The 16,922-nt window shown below is 43.3% G+C and overlaps 1 protein-coding gene across 1 annotated transcript in view; it reads right to left on the reverse strand.

Annotated features, from left to right (window-relative positions):
- The window catches only part of DPY19L1 (dpy-19 like C-mannosyltransferase 1), a 49,563-nt gene extending 48,988 nt beyond the window's left edge, over positions 1 to 575 (reverse strand). The window contains exon 1 of the mRNA XM_042806508.1: positions 35 to 575. Within this exon, the coding sequence (XP_042662442.1) occupies positions 35 to 332 (298 nt within the window). The 5' untranslated portion in view covers positions 333 to 575. The remainder of the gene's footprint in view (positions 1 to 34) is intronic.
- Between the last annotated feature and the right edge of the window lie 16,347 nt (positions 576 to 16,922).

The following is a 16,922-nucleotide window of genomic DNA, read 5'->3' on the forward strand; positions in this document are numbered from 1 at the left end:
CGCACACCCCACACCCCCCCCCCCCGCATCTCACCTCGCAGCCGGTCTCTGCAGACGCGCAGGAGCCTCAGGGGGCCGCGGCCCAGCGAGTCCCGCTCCCCCTCGGCGCCGGCGGCCCCCTCCCTGCAGGGTCTCTGGGGGTCGCTCCTGGCTCCCCGCCGGCCGCCGCCTCCCTTCCGCATGGCGCGGGCCCCGCCGGGGACCTGCCGGCCGGGGGAGTGCGGTGGGCGCCCGCGGCCGCTCCCGGGGCTGGCGCCCGGCGACTGGTGCTGCTGTTGCCCGGGCTTGAGCGGCGGCGACTCTTTGTTCCTGCCTCGGGTCGGGACGACCATCTCCGCATACTCCCGGCCGGGGCCGGGGAGCGGGGGGGGGTGGGGGGTGCCGCGCCGGAGGGACGGCAAGGGGAGGGCGGTCCTCAGCGAGGCGGTTCCCCCACCCCCGGGCAGGGCCCGGAGGCCACGGGGCGGAGACAGTAAGCCGGCGGGCTCGTAGTAACGGGGCGAGGGGGCGGCCGGCGACTACTCCGCCGGGCTGCGCCGCCGCCGCCGCCGCCTCCTGCTCCGCCCGGTTGGCCACGTGGGGGCGGGGGCGGCGCTCCCCGGCGGGGCGGGTAACGGTTCCCCCCCCGTCCCCCCCGTCCCCGCTCCGCCCCGCCGATCACGCAGGCGCCGCCCCGTCGCTTCCCGCCGCCGCACGTGCTGCCCGCCCCGCGCGCGGAGCCGCCGCCGCCGCCTTTGCGCCCGGCCCGCTCTCGGCGGCGGCGGGAACGGGGCTCTTTCCCCCTCATCCTCCGCTGAGCGCCGGCCGCGGTTTTCCCGCCCCTCCTCTGCGCTGCCATTGGCCTTCTGTTCCCGCCCCACGCGTGTTTCTCTGCCTCGCCCGTTCGGTTTTGTAAGCGTCGGCACAGTGCTGCTCCAGAAAGACAGGAGACCCCTCTCGAGTAACGCACGCACGCCACTCTTCAAATCCCCAGAATTTTCCCTGCCGGAAGATGACTTGTCCGTGCTGCTGCCAAGTTCCAGGGGCTCCCCGGCCGCAGGAAAGACACCCCCCCACACACCCCTCACCCCCCACCCCCCCAACCCCCCCCACACACCCCAGTTCTTCCTCCTCCTCCGTTTCAGGAGCCAAAGGTGGGTTTGCCTTCTCGTCTGCCCCCCATGAGGCAACACCCCTGTGGCCTCTGCCACAGGCGGGAGCAGCGCTGAGCTCCCCGCTCGCGAGCAACACGCAACTGCTGCCGAAACACCCCTCTGGGTCCAGGGGCTAAGAGGTCCTGCTGCACAGAGGGTCTGTGTAACACGGACCCCCGACACCCGAAATGCTGCGTGACTTTTCCTAGAGCGGTCATCCCCAGCACCGCTCGGCAGCGGTTACCGTAGCTCCTACGCTAACAGCTGGAATTCCTGCTCTTTTATGGGTGGTGAATATACAACGCAACTATCAAAGTAGACCCAGCTCTACAGCAAAACTGCCTTTCCTCCTCCTACCTGTGCTTTTCCACTCAGCACACAACAGTGGCCCGACAGTGACTCATCCGATAGGGATATGTTAATTCAATTACCACTTTTTGATAATGTTGATTAAACACAGCGGAGTGTAACCTCTTCATTAACTTCAACCTCTCCAAACACATCCATTTCACTCTTTCCTCCCTGACTTCTGGTTATTTTTTCTTCCTGGAAGTTCTTTCTTGACTGGACATATTCCTTGTCTCTCAGGTGCTCTTCATTGCCGTTTTGAGGCTTTTCTTTGACCCCACTCACTCTTGGTTTCTCTCTGTACGTCTCTGCTCCTAAGTTTTCTACATGTTTGGGTTTTCTTGGCATCATCTTTCCACTCAACTTTTTGCTTGCCTTTCCTGGCCTTTCCAGCCTTTTCCTCTGACATAACAGATGAGGGTCTCTTTCTAAAATGTTTACAGATTCTGTTCTTTATTTTCATCTCCTTTTCCTAATTATTTTTATGAATCATATCCTGCAAAACGCAAGCTTTGAGCCTAAGATAGTATTTAATTTATACATTTAATAAATATTAATTACTTTAAATACAGTCAGCATATTGTTCACACAGGAAGGTAATTTTGGTCCAGATTAAGCTACCGAGGTAACAAACGTATGAGAACAGGACAGCCTTTGCTGTCTTTGTGGTAGTAGGAAGGCTGTTAACACCATAAGGGTATAAAGATACAAGCTGGTACAGTCGGATAAAACAAGTCTGTGGGACTGACAGAGGGCCTGTGTGTCCACAGGTACTCTTGGCTCCACATTTCTTTGCTTGTTGAAGAAAAATCATCCTTCTACCCCCAGGTGTTTTGGGGAGATAATTGCAAAAGACGTATGTTACACTGATCTCAAAAAATGAGCAAGGAAGAAATAGCATTTTCCATTTGACCGGCTTATATAGTTATACAAAACAGCCAGTCTCCTGAACACAGTGGCCCTTCTTCCAACATGAATTACCTATAGCAGTTTAATATTTCAAGGAACATTTATCTGAGCTTATTATATACTAAATATAAATGAAAATGTAAAAGGAACACCATTTGAATGTTTGAAGACTACACACTATTTTTCCACCTGCTTTCAAAGAGAAAAAAACTCCACAATCTGCTCTTTTTCATATTTGATTTTTATCATGCAGCCTTGTCGTGAATTTAGTAACCAAAGGAGTCTGTTGGTGCTGGCTGAGTAATTGAAATGTACGGGCTCCAGAGAGTTAAGGAGTTCCGCATGTAACTGGCATAGAAAAAGAGTAATATGATGTGTCCTGCTGATTTTTAACTCCTGAAACCCATTTTCAGTTTTTGCCAAAACCAATGGATTCAGGGAACACTTAGGAACTTGAAGGGTTGAGATTATTAAGGTTCTAATGATCGCTGTGTGATGGCTCGACCACTGAGATGAACTGGGCCTGCTCCAGCCTGCAGCAAATCAATTACCTTAGGCTGTTTTCTTTTATTAAAACTCTTCAGGCAATTTATTTCAAAAGGTTCCGCCCACAGAACCTGATTACAAAGGCACATACTACTAAACCAAACAACTCTAAAGCTTCTAGAAGTTATTATAAGAATGCAAAGACAGAACATCACATATTTAAACATAAAGGTGCCGATCCGTCAACTCTACTTCAAAAGAGCTGCAGCAGAGCAGTACACCTCTAAAAATAAAATGACACTTGCTTCAATCTGTTAAAGACACATGTAGTAAGAAATAAACCTTGCGTTTATATCATCACAGGAGTTGCATATTTTTCCAGAAGTGCCATGTTTATTTCCAACATCACATTTCATACAGAGTAGCTCATTACTAATCCTGCACATCTCAGTGAAAGGAGTGACCCAATAAACCAGCACATACATTGCTGTCTACAGGAAAAAGGGGGGGGGGGGGGAGAGGAAATGTGATAACGCTAAAATTAAATTTTATTTCTCTCAACTCTTGAGAGTGCTGAAGGATATATACTAGGCCATAGGAAAAATATCATCTTAATCAGTTTATCCTAACTTCTGTCCAGGGACAGCAAAATCCCCAAGATGTTGCTTCACAGTTTTCTGCTGTCCCAAGACAAAGCACATCCTGGAGCACAACATTCCTGTTCCTGCTAGGTCTTCCCTGTCTCTCTGACCACACATTTTCCATGATCACTGTACTGTCTCTTTGTATTTCCAAATCAGTTTGCCAGATATCAGCAACCTCAGGATGCCCAGCTGGATGGTGATTGTGACACACTGTCAATGGAGATAACTCACAGCCCTCAGGTATCGGGCCCTGCAAGTAAAACATATTGCATTGGCAGTTCCTATATATTCTCTAGCAGTATATGTTCCTCAAGACACGCACACCTCATCACCAAATAGCACAGATCTTGCTTGCTTTTCCTCCACTCATTCTCAGCTTCTGTACCATTTCTTGCTACCAGTTCTCTCAATCTTCCTCTTGCCTCAAGGGAGACCTTCACTTTGCAGTTTATTACCAATACCAACCCCTTCTCTCTCCCAAGGTGATCTGAATAAGAGTGCCTGTAGATAATTCCCTTTTTATACCTATAATAACGTTTCTTGTATTGCTCTGCTTTGTTCCAGTGGCACTGCCTCAGAGCATATTCTGCAGATTTTGTGGCAAGGCTGCCATTGCCACCTACCACAGGGCTTTGCTTCTGCGAAGTTTGTGTCGATCCCCCACACTTTCACACATTCAGCAGCAGACTTAATAATAGCAGGACTGCATTGTAGCAAGTTAGGGAACTTCAGGCTCCCTTTCCCTGGTTTATTTAATCCAAGGTTAGCATGGAATGAAGGCACAATCTGGAAAGTATGTCTCTTCAGCAAACAATTGTGTGGCTGCTGCCTGGTTAGATGTATTCAGACTAGCCATTCTGAGTGCTGACAGCAACACAGCTGCAGCAGTGGGGAGCTCAGAGCCTCAGGTAACTAGCCAGGCAGTTAGAGCGTTCTGAGCTCAGTACCATATGGCCATATCTGACTAAACTCATTATTAACCCTACTTGAGCTTCAGTCACAGAGCAGACAAATTTTTACATACGGGAAGAACTCTGTAAGAACAGAAATAGTTGGGACCTCTTCTTGCGAAGATCAGGCTGAATAGAAGCGCAGAAGGCTAAGGAGTCTCTTAAGACCAAAGTAAAGAAGTAGGATCACCCTCAGAGTTTGTACGTGGAGGTATCTGCCAGGAAAAAAAACAGAAGAATGTAGTGGCAAACAAGTTATAGTGTGCAACTTGTCCTGTTTAACAGGTCAGTGGGGTCAAATCTCTTTCTGCAGGATACATACACCCCCCCGCCTTGAATTAACTCCTTTAAACATGCATTGCCTGCGTCCTGAAGAGGGAAAAATATGCTGCTGGTGCATTAGTAATACAGCAATATGATCTCTACTTGCACATCTTTGTTCACATCTATCTTCTCTCACTTTTAAAATTACAAGTTTAATTTTAACTATCTATATATATAACTATATGGAGCTGGAGCAATTGCAGCTGCATTTTAACTATATACATATAAAACTATATAGAAATGGAGCATCTTTGTCTGTATGGCTGACTAATCATACAAGCAAAAACTTGATTCTGCTAGAAACAAATGAGAAAAATTTACCCAGCTTGCCTACCCTGGCAACAAAAAAAATCACATTTTTAGAATGAGAGGTCCTGAAGACCCTTCTTTCTTTGACACAGAAATTACCTCCTTGATTTCTATAAAGATGACTGTAAGTCTCAAACAGCCTGCTGCCACAATAGCACTGAAGAACATTAGTGACTCAGAAAACCCAATTATTCTCCACCAGACGTTTTCTGATTTCTTGGCTTTCAGGTTCCAGTACCATTTTCATGCTACTTTAAATGCTTCCCTGAAGCTCTGAAAAAAAAAATAGGTAAAGAAAAAGGAACGAGAAGTACTACAAATATCAGGAAAAAAAATCAAGCTATGCCGGTAAGCTCATAGGTCTAACATATCTGCAGTTACCCTTCCTTCCTTGCTGCAGATGGAGCGATCAAAGCAGCACAGCCGTCCACTCGCCCTGTTGAGCAGCTGATTTGGGAGATTTGCCAGTGCCCCTTCCTATAGTATGGAGTGTGATCATCTCCTCCCAACTGGGGCCTGGAATGTTTCTGTAATTCTTCACTGTTCTGAGGACTTTTAACTCCTCTGCATGATATAATCTCCTTACAGCTTTCAAAATGAAGATCTCTTGCTGTACGCTCCACGGTCTCACCGCATGGCATTTGGCCACAGCAAGTAGTCATGCTAATTTGGCATAGATGCCATGATTCACAGCCACAGCAACTGCATCTTGTTATGCTTCTATTTGGAGGAGTAAATTATAGAGCAAGTCATCAGAGGACCACAGAACTCACTATTACAAGCAGAAGTGATGGATCCAGTTTACCCTCACCTGATCTACTAGCCACCATGGTTTCGCTTCATTTTTTGCAGAGTCAGTGTTTATCTGGTGTGTCTCTAAGCAGCTGCTGCCAAAAGATGCATCAGAGAAGACAGAGGAAACAGCTTGCAGTGACAAGCAGGAGCTAAGTGACAACAACAGAACAAGATCGTATGAACAGAGGCTGAGCTATTGTATTTCATAGCAGATGCCCTTTATGCAAGATTGGGAATATGAACACCATTTATGGTGGAAATACGTTATGGACACTATTTATGATGGAAATAGGGGAAGGCCAGCAATGGACTTAGAACAGAAACATGAGAAAAGCAATGACCTGGAAGCGCTCACAGAATAGCTTTTTGGTTAACAACCGGCAGAGCAGCCAGATGTGAGAAACAGGAGGCTCTTGAAATATGTTGCCATATCAAAGTCAGTAAACCTACACAGCTGGAGATTTACTGACAAATCTGCTTTGTCAAGAGAGGAAGAGAAGCTCGTGGACCACTGTGAAATACTTACAGACAGATATATCAGAAACAGTGGCAGAGTTTAAGTTTGTTCAGACGTTAGCAAGTTTATTTCTGTTTCACCCTTTGCTTACCCTGATATGCATTTCAGTAGGGATTTCAGTATATCCTTTACTGCCAGGATTAATGAAGGGAGAGAAGAGGTAGATTGATTACTGTCACCTACAAACCTTTTAAATTATACCCATGCATACATAAAAATGTAAGACAAATTTTACACACAAAAACTGAGGGATGTTTGATGTATAGGATCATCTTGCCTTTGGTCCAGTCTGCCATTTTGCTTAGTTTGTCAAAGGTATTTTCTGTCACTATCAGTGACAGAAAATACGTTTGACAGTGACACCACTTAAATGACAAGCAAAGACATGACTTGGAAATGTTGTTTGCTTCCTGTATATGACTGAGAAAGGTGAATTATCTATGACAAAGTGAAGTTACTAACATGATCACTTTAAGGGCTGCAGGGCATCCTCTCCTGGTAAATCTGGTCTTTTTGCCAGAGACCTTATCAAGAGGAGAAAAAAATGATGCTGAGGCTACAAACTCTTTAATTTATACCCACACATACTTAAAAATGTAATACAAATTTTACACACAAAAATTTTGAAAATCCCATATGGAGTCCTTGTTGGTGACTAGCAGCAGCAGGTTATGTCTTCCTCATCTCCTTCTTCAACTGTTTAACTTTTTGATAATATATCTCAAATTATGATCCTGACAATTTGTGTGCTTTCATTATACATTCTGAGACCTTGGTAACAACAGCACCCAAATCAGGCCTTAAAGACTGTGTTCCCAAAACTCTTCGCCGCAGTGTCAAAACAACTTGATGGAATTCATCCCTTTCTTTCAACTTTCCATGTGGAAATACAGTTCATTTGTAGGTGTCATGGCTTTTCACTACATATCACTCTGTCCCACCCTTAGTTTTTCACATCACCACTCTTGTCCCTTGAACTACTAGGAAACAAAGAGTGCTCCCTTTCAGGTGGAATAACGCGTTTGCCTGTATCCCATCAGCTGTGCTGACAAATAGGCACAACTATGGCCCAGTTTGGAGCGTATTTTTGAGGTAGCAGTGCCCTCTACTGTCTAAAGCATGTTTACTTCTGCATCATCTTGGATTTAAAAAAACAGTATGCCAAGCACTTATATATACTCACTAAAAAGAGCAAATTCTGAGTGAAAAAACAAAACAAAACAAAGCAAAACCACCAAAAAAAAACCCAAACAAAACACAAAACACATTAGTTTCTTCACGATACACTTTCACCTAGTCTAGCAGGCCAAATCTGGGTTGTTTGATTGAACAGAAAACAAGTTGGCCAGGGCATAGTCATTTCTTGCTGACTATAAGGCTGCTTTGTCAGAGTCTCTGTTAATTTAAATTAAACCACTGATCTATGCAGAGCTTGAATCACACCTGACTTGTAAATGTTGAGTAATTTCACATAAGGAAGCGCTCAGACATACATGCAAAATAAGAACAACCAGGCCTGTGTTTCAAGTGCAAATTGTAAATACATCTGCCACAGATTTGTGTTGCTCCTGGTGATCATTTCAACTCTGCAGATACAAATCGCGTATTACATATGGAGGGGTTCTTTACAGACTCCTCTCCTGTTTGCGTTTGCCTTCACCGTCTCTCTTCGGGAGTGGTGTGGGTACTGTAGGTGGTTTCACTCCTCTGTGAGTGTCCCCTGGAGCACCAACTCACCACCCTGCAAGTGGGCCTGGGACCACCCCTGCCCTCCCGCCAACCCATCTCTCACAAATAACCACAGGCCCCTTGTGACGCTCCTTCGCTCACCCCAAAGCCCCCTTTACCTTCACCCAAAACACGGGCTGCTCTGCTCACCCTACCCCTACCATTAGAAAATCCTACTTACTTATTATTTTAGCAGAGAATTCAAATAGAAAGAAGCATCCATAGCCAACAAAAATCCCTAGCCTGGTCCACTTCTTAAGAAGCATGCAGCAGGTAGCACTGAAAGGGTTATGTGAGGGGGAGGAACACTTCTTTGTAAAGCAGACTGTTTGTTTCATATTCTGAAGGTTTTTTTAGCTTGACAGAACAACTCATTATGCTCAGAAAGCAGCAGCTGGCTTATTGTTTCATGAGGCAGGTGCAACCACTCCAGCTCCTCAAGGTGCTACAACTTGCTTCCCACTTGGGGATCTTGTAGCATGAACCCCCATAGCAGGATACGTAGGCGTTCAGAGGATTTTTCCTTCTGGAGAGATTACATTGATGATATATATCAATGTATATATTAATGATGGACTGAAGCCTGAATATAGTACAGCATTCATTTTCTCGTGTTAGTCTGATAGCAAAATGAGGAGAGTTCACTAAACAATGTACTTTCAAGCATACTCATACATACATAAGTGTTTGCATGCATGTATGTATAAAAGGTATCTATAAAATACTAAAAATCAAACAGCACTGCTGGGCATGCAGGGCATATTTCAAATATAGCAGCAATACCTGTCTTTATCTAGCCATTTTTTCCATGCAACTGCCACATCATAAAGTCACAAATAATTTCACTGATAGTAGAGCTGAGGCTCCAGAATGAGCCCCAGGGCTGCACTGTGAGGAAACTGTGGCCCACTTGTAATCCTGGGTTTCTCTGAAGAAATACTTCACGGAAAGGATGCTTTTAAAATTACCACTTAATAGAAGGAAAAAAAGAATGTCAAAGAGCAGAAGAGTATGCTGGGCAGGGTGAATACTTAGTGCTGGTTTTGGATGCAAGAACACACTGTTGGGATCATGCAGGGGAGCAGAGAAATGCAGAATGACTATCAGAAAAAGGCCATAAAGTTTTAAAATATGTTTTCTCTTTAGAAAGGTTTCCCTTTTCCCATCTGCTGATGCAGTACTTGGAAAAATTCTATCCACTTTTCAAACAGAAAGACCTTCATTGCCCACTAACAACTCACAAACTACCTGTACCAGGTTTAAAGTAACTTCACATTTACATGCTGTATGCAAAGCAGAAGTACATTTTGCAAGCAGCGTGGAACCTCTGCATTTCATCTGTCATTATAAGCCTTATTCCAGCATTATTAGAAAAATTGCAAAATAATTTATGACGGTCTTAACTTTATGGTAAACTGATAAAGAAATCTCTTACATTATAGTGAAATCAGCCAACAGTGTTGTACAGCTGTGGAAAAAAAAAATATGTTACATTGGAGTATGTGAAAAGGAGTTTCATATCTCACTCATGAAGTCATCTGTTGACTCCAGTTAGTACTGGTGAGATCTCAGTTAAAGGAATGTGTCCGATAGTGAGCAATGCACTTCAGGAAAGATATGGACCCACTGAAGGATAGGGATTTTTCCTAATCTCCTTTATCCCTTACTGTCATTCTTATTTTACATCAGCCATGGCTGTTGCAAAGTAGATTTCCCCCACCAAACACATACACACAGCAGAAAACCCCCTTGAAGTCTACACAAGGAAGATGTGAAAAATAGCTTGGAAAAGAGTAATCAGAAACAATGTAATATCAGTTTTCAAATAGGTGAAAGGTTGCTACAAGAAGAGACAGAAACACTGGATAAGTAGCGAAGGGCTAAAATTACAGTCAGGTTAGATGTTAGGGCCATTTTCTAAGGAAAGAATAGTTAAGTATCGGACTCTTTAAAAGACCTGTGGAATCTCCATTGTTGGAGGCTCTTAAAAGCAATTAAGATAAACATCTTTCAGAGAGGGTTTAATTATAAACTGATCTTGGTTTGAGCTGAGGAGATGATCTCTAAAGATCCCTTCCTGCCCTACTTTTTATTATTATATACCAGCTAATCCCTCAATGAATCTTTATGCAAAAATTTCATCCCAAGTATCCCCTGACCCAGCTGTGAGCTAGAGACCACCCAGATCCTAATATACTGAGGAAAATGCTACTTTTACCCAGAGCTGCCATTCCATGGTTGTTTATCATGAAGGTTCCACATAACGCAGAGATTATCCATCTTCTACAATGAAATACATGGCAGCACCTTTAAATTTTGCCCACACCTGAAAAAAAAACCAAACCAAACCAAAAAAAGCACCACACCAAGCTACCAGCCAACCAAAAAACTCTGGAAGCAGAAGAGCAGGACCAAACCTGTAACATTTGCTTGGGCTTTTGTTTTCAGGTGGGTAACAGGAGAAAAAAGAGGAAACGCTGAGTTTGCAATTCAAAATTATCTTGGGTCTTAAGGAGACACCTGAGTTTCACTACTGGGTCTGCCACAGATCTACTTTGTAAGTACAATTAGGTGATAACAAGGAAGGAAGGGAGTTGTAACAATAACTGGTTAGTAGCATTGAGAATAGGGACTGTGGAACAAAAATAGTATGTGGAACAAGTCTGGAGAGGAGCAGGCAATAAACGAAGAAGAAAATAAAAAGTCAGAGGACAAAGAAGAAAATATTAGAAAATAACCTTAAAAGTGCAAGTACAACAGAGGCCTAACTCCAACAAAGATTCTGTTATTTTCAGTGTTTCATATTTTTTTAAAGGAGTGCTATGGGTAGAAAGGAAATACCTAAATGCTGGAGAGAATCTTGATCCTAGAACCTGAATGCCCTGACCTGCTGCTTACAGTAGGTCAGAGGCCTTGAGATCTCACATTTCTGAAACAGTACATAAATGCTCAGTCAGTCATAATTAAATTTTTCATGTAATTCAGGAGGTTGAGAAGGCATCCTTGTATGTACATACTCCATGTCAGGATAAAATAAATGCTGTTTTCTCATGGAATTATATCCACTCTATTGCTCACATTCAAGAATGGGTCTGTGTCTCTTGTGGGATGGATTTTTGCTGCCTTCCTCTCTTGCACTGACTTCGGAGGTCTCTTCCTCCTCAGGCCTTCTACAAATAAATTCCAAAGGTGTCATGGAGAATATGTTTCTGGTCCTTCTTCCTCACACTTTCTGAAAAAGAACTGCACCCCTTGTGCTTGAAGGAAAGGAAAGCTGAAGAAGGCAAAGGTGTTCACACCAATGGACACCTCATAAGAAGAAAGTTTGCAACTGCATCTTCAAGTTTTTCTTGCATTTCTCCTGTTGTAAGATTTACCTCAATAAAGTGGAGAGAGGTTTCTGTCCTCTCTCCATTTGACTCTTCAAACATGCCCTATCCTTGTCTTACAGTCCCTGTAATTTTAGCACTAATGGAATGGGAGTCTTCTTTCCTGGGGTTTAGCTCTCGTGTTTCTGAAAATTTCCCCAAATATGGCTTGGAAGAACAAGGAGGAATTCAAACTCCACAGCCAGTCAAGCATGTGTACTTACTTCTCAGAGATGGCAGGGCTATGGCAGAAACGTGCTTCAGCATTTCCATTAGAAAGATATTTATTCCCATTTCACTAGGGAGCACAGCTGAGACATTCTGATCCTCCAGCAGGAGTTAAGGAGTTCCGCATGTAACTGGCATAGAAAAAGAGTAATATGATCTGAATTTGTCCCTTTCAGGGGATGAATCCATTTCTCTCATTGTACCCACTTGAATAAAGAATCCAAAATCATGAAGATTAAATACAAAAATAAGTCCTTAAGCTCAAGGTTTTTACTCAGTTACCTACAGAAATAAGTCTCGGTATATGCATATACAAGTTTGTCTAATTATACCAAAAGATCCTTTACTGTTTAGCCAATTTCAACTTAATTCAACAGTCACACTTTACAACAGTAGGGTGTGTTTTTTTATTCGGCTGGCTTCTGTATTAATAACAATTTAGATCTATGCAAACAGTGGAAGGAAAAGAGGACAAAATGTTGAGACCCCTGCAAGAGAATAAATCACAAGGTCTCTTTATAGCTCACTGTCAGCATGCTTTCTGAGACGCAAAGTGAAGGTCTGCAAACATATGAAAATTATTGCCACAAAAGAAAATACGTGTATCTTTATGCAAACATGCAATCTACATAGTTTTGCCCTGAGTAAGGTGTTAGGTGTGGCACACTTACCCGGTTCAGCAAGAGCAAGTCCCGTACAACTACTCAGTTACACAAGTCCAGTGTGGAAAGAAAGCTTTAAGTGGGTGCAGACATCTGCTTTAAGCCTTGCGAGGCTTCCCGAGCATTATGAGTTGGCTTTTGTGTAAATGAAAATCAGGCTGTGTATTTGCTGGCTGGTATGGTGTTGAGTACATGTTCCAAGAGTATTTAAAGATAACTTCTTTGTTAAGATATGGACCAGTATACTTGTTTTGTCTACTGGGAAGAAATTAGAAGTAGTGCATATGGATACAAGCTAATTATTTTCTCTTGTTCAGATAACATTTATTATAGACAACACTAATATCTGCTGAAAATAAGAGTAAAAAAAAAAAGAAAAATGTATCTTACCATCCATAATCCAAAAAGACATTACAGTTTACAACTGCCTGGATGCCATCCAACTGGTAAGTAGAAAACAAACAAACAAAACTACTCAGATAAAAACAAACCAGAGAAAAGCTTAATTAACTTAAGGTACATAGATAGATCACTGATGCAGGCCAGCAGCCTTTCACTCACCATGTGGATTTTGCACCTGAGGACCTGACAGAAAATACTTAAGGCAGACTGTAGGTTACATAGTGTAGGGAAAAAAAACAAATGGATATTCCTGACTGAAAAGCAGTTGAAGCAGTACAATGCAATTTTGCAGCAGTGACAGGGTACATTCCTGGGAAAGAACCGAAACAACACTGTTGCTTCTGGGGCTTGAGTTCAGAGGACGGAGGCCAGTGGGGACACGGGAATTTGGGCAATACCAGTAACGACATCTGAGGCACATGGAAAATTTTGGATACACCAATTTTTTTTTCTTTGTTAACTCCTTCTGATGTTTCCTTTTCCCTGTTTTCTCTCCCACCTCCCCTAAGAGACCACACGCAGAGCCACTGGGCCACCCTGTGCGGGGGCTGGGGGTGCTGCTGGCGGGTTTGGGGGGGTTTGGGGGGGCCTGGCAGGTGGGCGCTGCGCTGCCAGCAGAGGGCACAGGGCGCCTGCAGAATACAGCGACTGCACTCCCAGGCTTGAAAAAAAGACATTTTTCTCTTCCAGGTGGCATGTTTCTTACAGTTCTGTCCAGGCTCAGGAGGGGAAGGCTCAGAGGGCATCCCAAAGACCGTTAGCTTTTGATTAGAAACAAAAGACTGGAATTGTTCTTGTGTCTACATAGCTTTGGGCCAGGCTGAGTGTTAGGGCACAGGTTGGGAAAAAAAAGAGAAACTCGCTGATGCCTGCCAAGAACTTACACCCCATCCTCCCCCGCAGGGGCCTTCTCGGCGTGTTATTCCCTGTGAAAATGTTCCCCCGATGGTGGCACCTGAGCTGGAAGCATCTCCCCGAGCTTTGAAATTCCACGTCAAGGTTGTGCTCTGCCAGGAATCGCAGGCGTGCACGCACGGACGTCGGCACGGGCATCCATCGGGTGGGCTCGGAGCAAGGCAAAGCTTCCCACGCAGGGGCAAAGCTTCCCAGAGGCACGGGCTCGCGGCGTGGGGCGGTGTAAAGCTGTTGGCCCCAAGCAGGGCGTGCGAGAGGGAACCACGTCTCTGCCTGGGGAAAGAGGCTGGTGGAAAAAAGCCGGGCTGCGGCAGCCCCACCACGCAGGGCACCTCCGTTCTCGGGTGGTCGGCGCTCCGTGACACAAGACCAGGCAGCACGGGGGGCAGTGGGGTAGGAGCAGTGGCCCTCAAAGCACTGATCTTCCACGTGCAACAAAGGGTCTAAATCTATCGCAGCATCCCAAGCTGCGGAAGGGGGGGTGAAATTATATATGGTTTCAGCCTTTCCAGTAGTCAGGGCTGCAATTTTATGTTAAAGTGCGGGGTTTTTTTGTTGGGATTTTTTTTTTTGGCATCTGACAATAGAAAAAAGTATGATGGGGTAGCAGTGTATGATAAGGTAAAGATGAGACGTTCAAATGAAGGAGTGTGACTTAGGACCCCACATGGCCAACAAGTTCAGTGATGAGTGAATTTGTCAAAAGAAAGAACTGGTTCCTTGAAACTGAAATGAGTTTCTAATTCAGACCAAATGATTTTCAGCTGGAAGTAAAAAGAGGAAACTATATCACAAGTAAAAAAAAAATGTTATTTTGATTGGCAATAAAGTCTTTTAATATTTCATTTTGAAACTGATGTAAATAAATAAGTTAAGAAAGAGTGGTAACTAACCTGAGGACGGACACAGTCAAGTATTTTCAGTGAATACAACATTGCACATTTACCTGAAATGCGTGGTTCTTCTTGATCTTCTTTTAAATCAGCCCTTTATACTCCTCCAAATTCAATGTTTGCATTTTCAGTTCATTCTGAATGTTTTCCCCTATTTTTACACTTCATCAGCCAACCAAAAAACATTCACAAGCCCATTATTTTAGATTCTTAAGTGGAGCTGCATAAAGAGTGACAGTGAAAGGTCACTTTGCTGTTGTTGTTTATTTTGGTTATAACACTAGAATAAATTATGTTAGAAGTAAATGAATTTGCTGGCATAGCAACAATAGCAAAAGTTATTCTGCTATTTCCAGTCCCAAATATTAAAAAAAAAAAAAATAAAAAATAATGACCTAACAAGAATCATAAGGTGGTTTAGATATTATTATCCTGAACAGATTTATTTTACCTATTTCCCCTCCCCCCCTTTTCCAATATGGAAGCTGGATTGTTTCCTATGGGCATGCTTATATTAAAAACAGTGAAACATCACAAAATTGCAAAAGCAATAGTAATAATAAAGAATGCAAAAGAAAAATCAGAGGGTCTCTTGGGGGGAAAAAAGGGTGCCCTAATGCTGAAATGAAATGTTTTAGTCTTGAAGTTAGGTTATGGGGATTGCAGCCATCCCATATTCAAATTTAAAATTAGTCTTGTACCTTACAGCTCTCTACATCTGGATATCTGATACATGTGAGGTTGGGTGGAGCAAAGCAAAACAACTAGTTTATAATGTCCTGTAGGTATAAATAAGGAAATCAAGTAAAAATAGCTGAAACCACATTTGTGTTTCATGAACAAGCTCCCTGCTATGGTCCTTTCCATCACAGAGATACATAGCACTTACAGAATCAGATTTATGCCTGAGCTTTATCACATTTAAGAATCATTGCTTTCTTTACTAGCAAAAGTGCAGACCATCACGTAACATTTTTGCAAAGGCTTGCATTTTTTTTAAACTTGTGATTTCCTTACTAGCTTAAAACGCTTCTTGCAAATGCTACTTTTCAAAGCGACTTCACATGGAGAAATCTATTTTAAGGATTTGTTAATTCAACATCAGTGAAGTGTGGAGCGAAACAAAAATGAAGTCATTGTTCATTTTAGGATTATTTATGTCATATTCAATGGTGGGGGAAATTTTGCAGAGCTCTGTTTCTTTTCTCAACTTTATTCCAACAGCTTGGTGCACTTATTAATTCTTATGGCTTTCATTATTTAAATGAGGATGATATACAGTTCTCCGTTTCCTTTTCTGGGGTCTTTTTCGTCTTTTCTGAATAATTTCTCCATCTGGATGCATGCTCAGCCCTTGTCATGAATCACAGATAAAGCAGAAATCCATTACTGTCGTCCCATTTGTTGTCTTTGTGTGTTTGACTAACTGCTGTAGCCCCAGCCATGCAACTTATTTTATGTGGACATACTCCAGAACCAAAGCAGTAAACAGGGAATCAGCAGTGTATTCTAACACAAAAATTAGGATAAGCATTCATTTTTCCAGTGCTTAGTCATGCTCATAGGGGTGTTTTTAAACATTTTCTTCAATCGGGATCTGCTACAGTTGAGACTTGGATGTACGATCTCATTTTCCTTCAGGTTACATGGTAATAGAAACCTTCTTCCTAAGCCAGAGTTGTCTTTAACCATAATGCAGTTTTGTTTATGATCCTATTGCATGTGTGACTTTTAGTATTCTTTTTTTGTGGTTTGCAATTTCTCATGCGATTTTAGGTTTTAAAATGTCTCCCCGTGTCTCCTGTTATCATACAGTGCATAGTCAGTGCAAAGTTTTATGCTTGGCACATAGAGCAATTCATCTCAAAATTACATGTTATTTACTTAATTTGGTATTTCTATTTACACTAACTCTAAATACCCACTTGGATCTTATGATCAGCTTCCAATTTATTTCTACTGTAGCATCCGGACAGTTGCTATTTATGCCTTTCTAGTTTTTCCAGTGTGTTCATTCTGGTGAAAGTGTCCGTCTCATCACAGCTGCATTGCAGATTCACATTTCTAGAATAATACAAGTGTTAAAAATACTTTAAGTCATAAGTTTTTGTATGTGTGAGAGAGGCTTGAACTTTGCAGATCGTAGTTTCTAGGCTCCTAGATCACTAGGGGAATCCACAGCCCTGAGTGGCTCTGGGCACAAACCGACAAGGCACTTCCTCAACATCAAATAGTCTGTGTATTTATACGTTTGTGGACAAGGTGGAGACAGACCAGTCCCAAACTTCCTGCCTGCTTTGCTGCCTATACC

The sequence above is a fragment of the Tyto alba genome, unplaced genomic scaffold (genome assembly GCF_018691265.1).
Source record: "Tyto alba isolate M040663 unplaced genomic scaffold, T.alba_DEE_v4.0 Super-Scaffold_46, whole genome shotgun sequence".
NCBI classification, from domain to species: domain Eukaryota; kingdom Metazoa; phylum Chordata; class Aves; order Strigiformes; family Tytonidae; genus Tyto; species Tyto alba.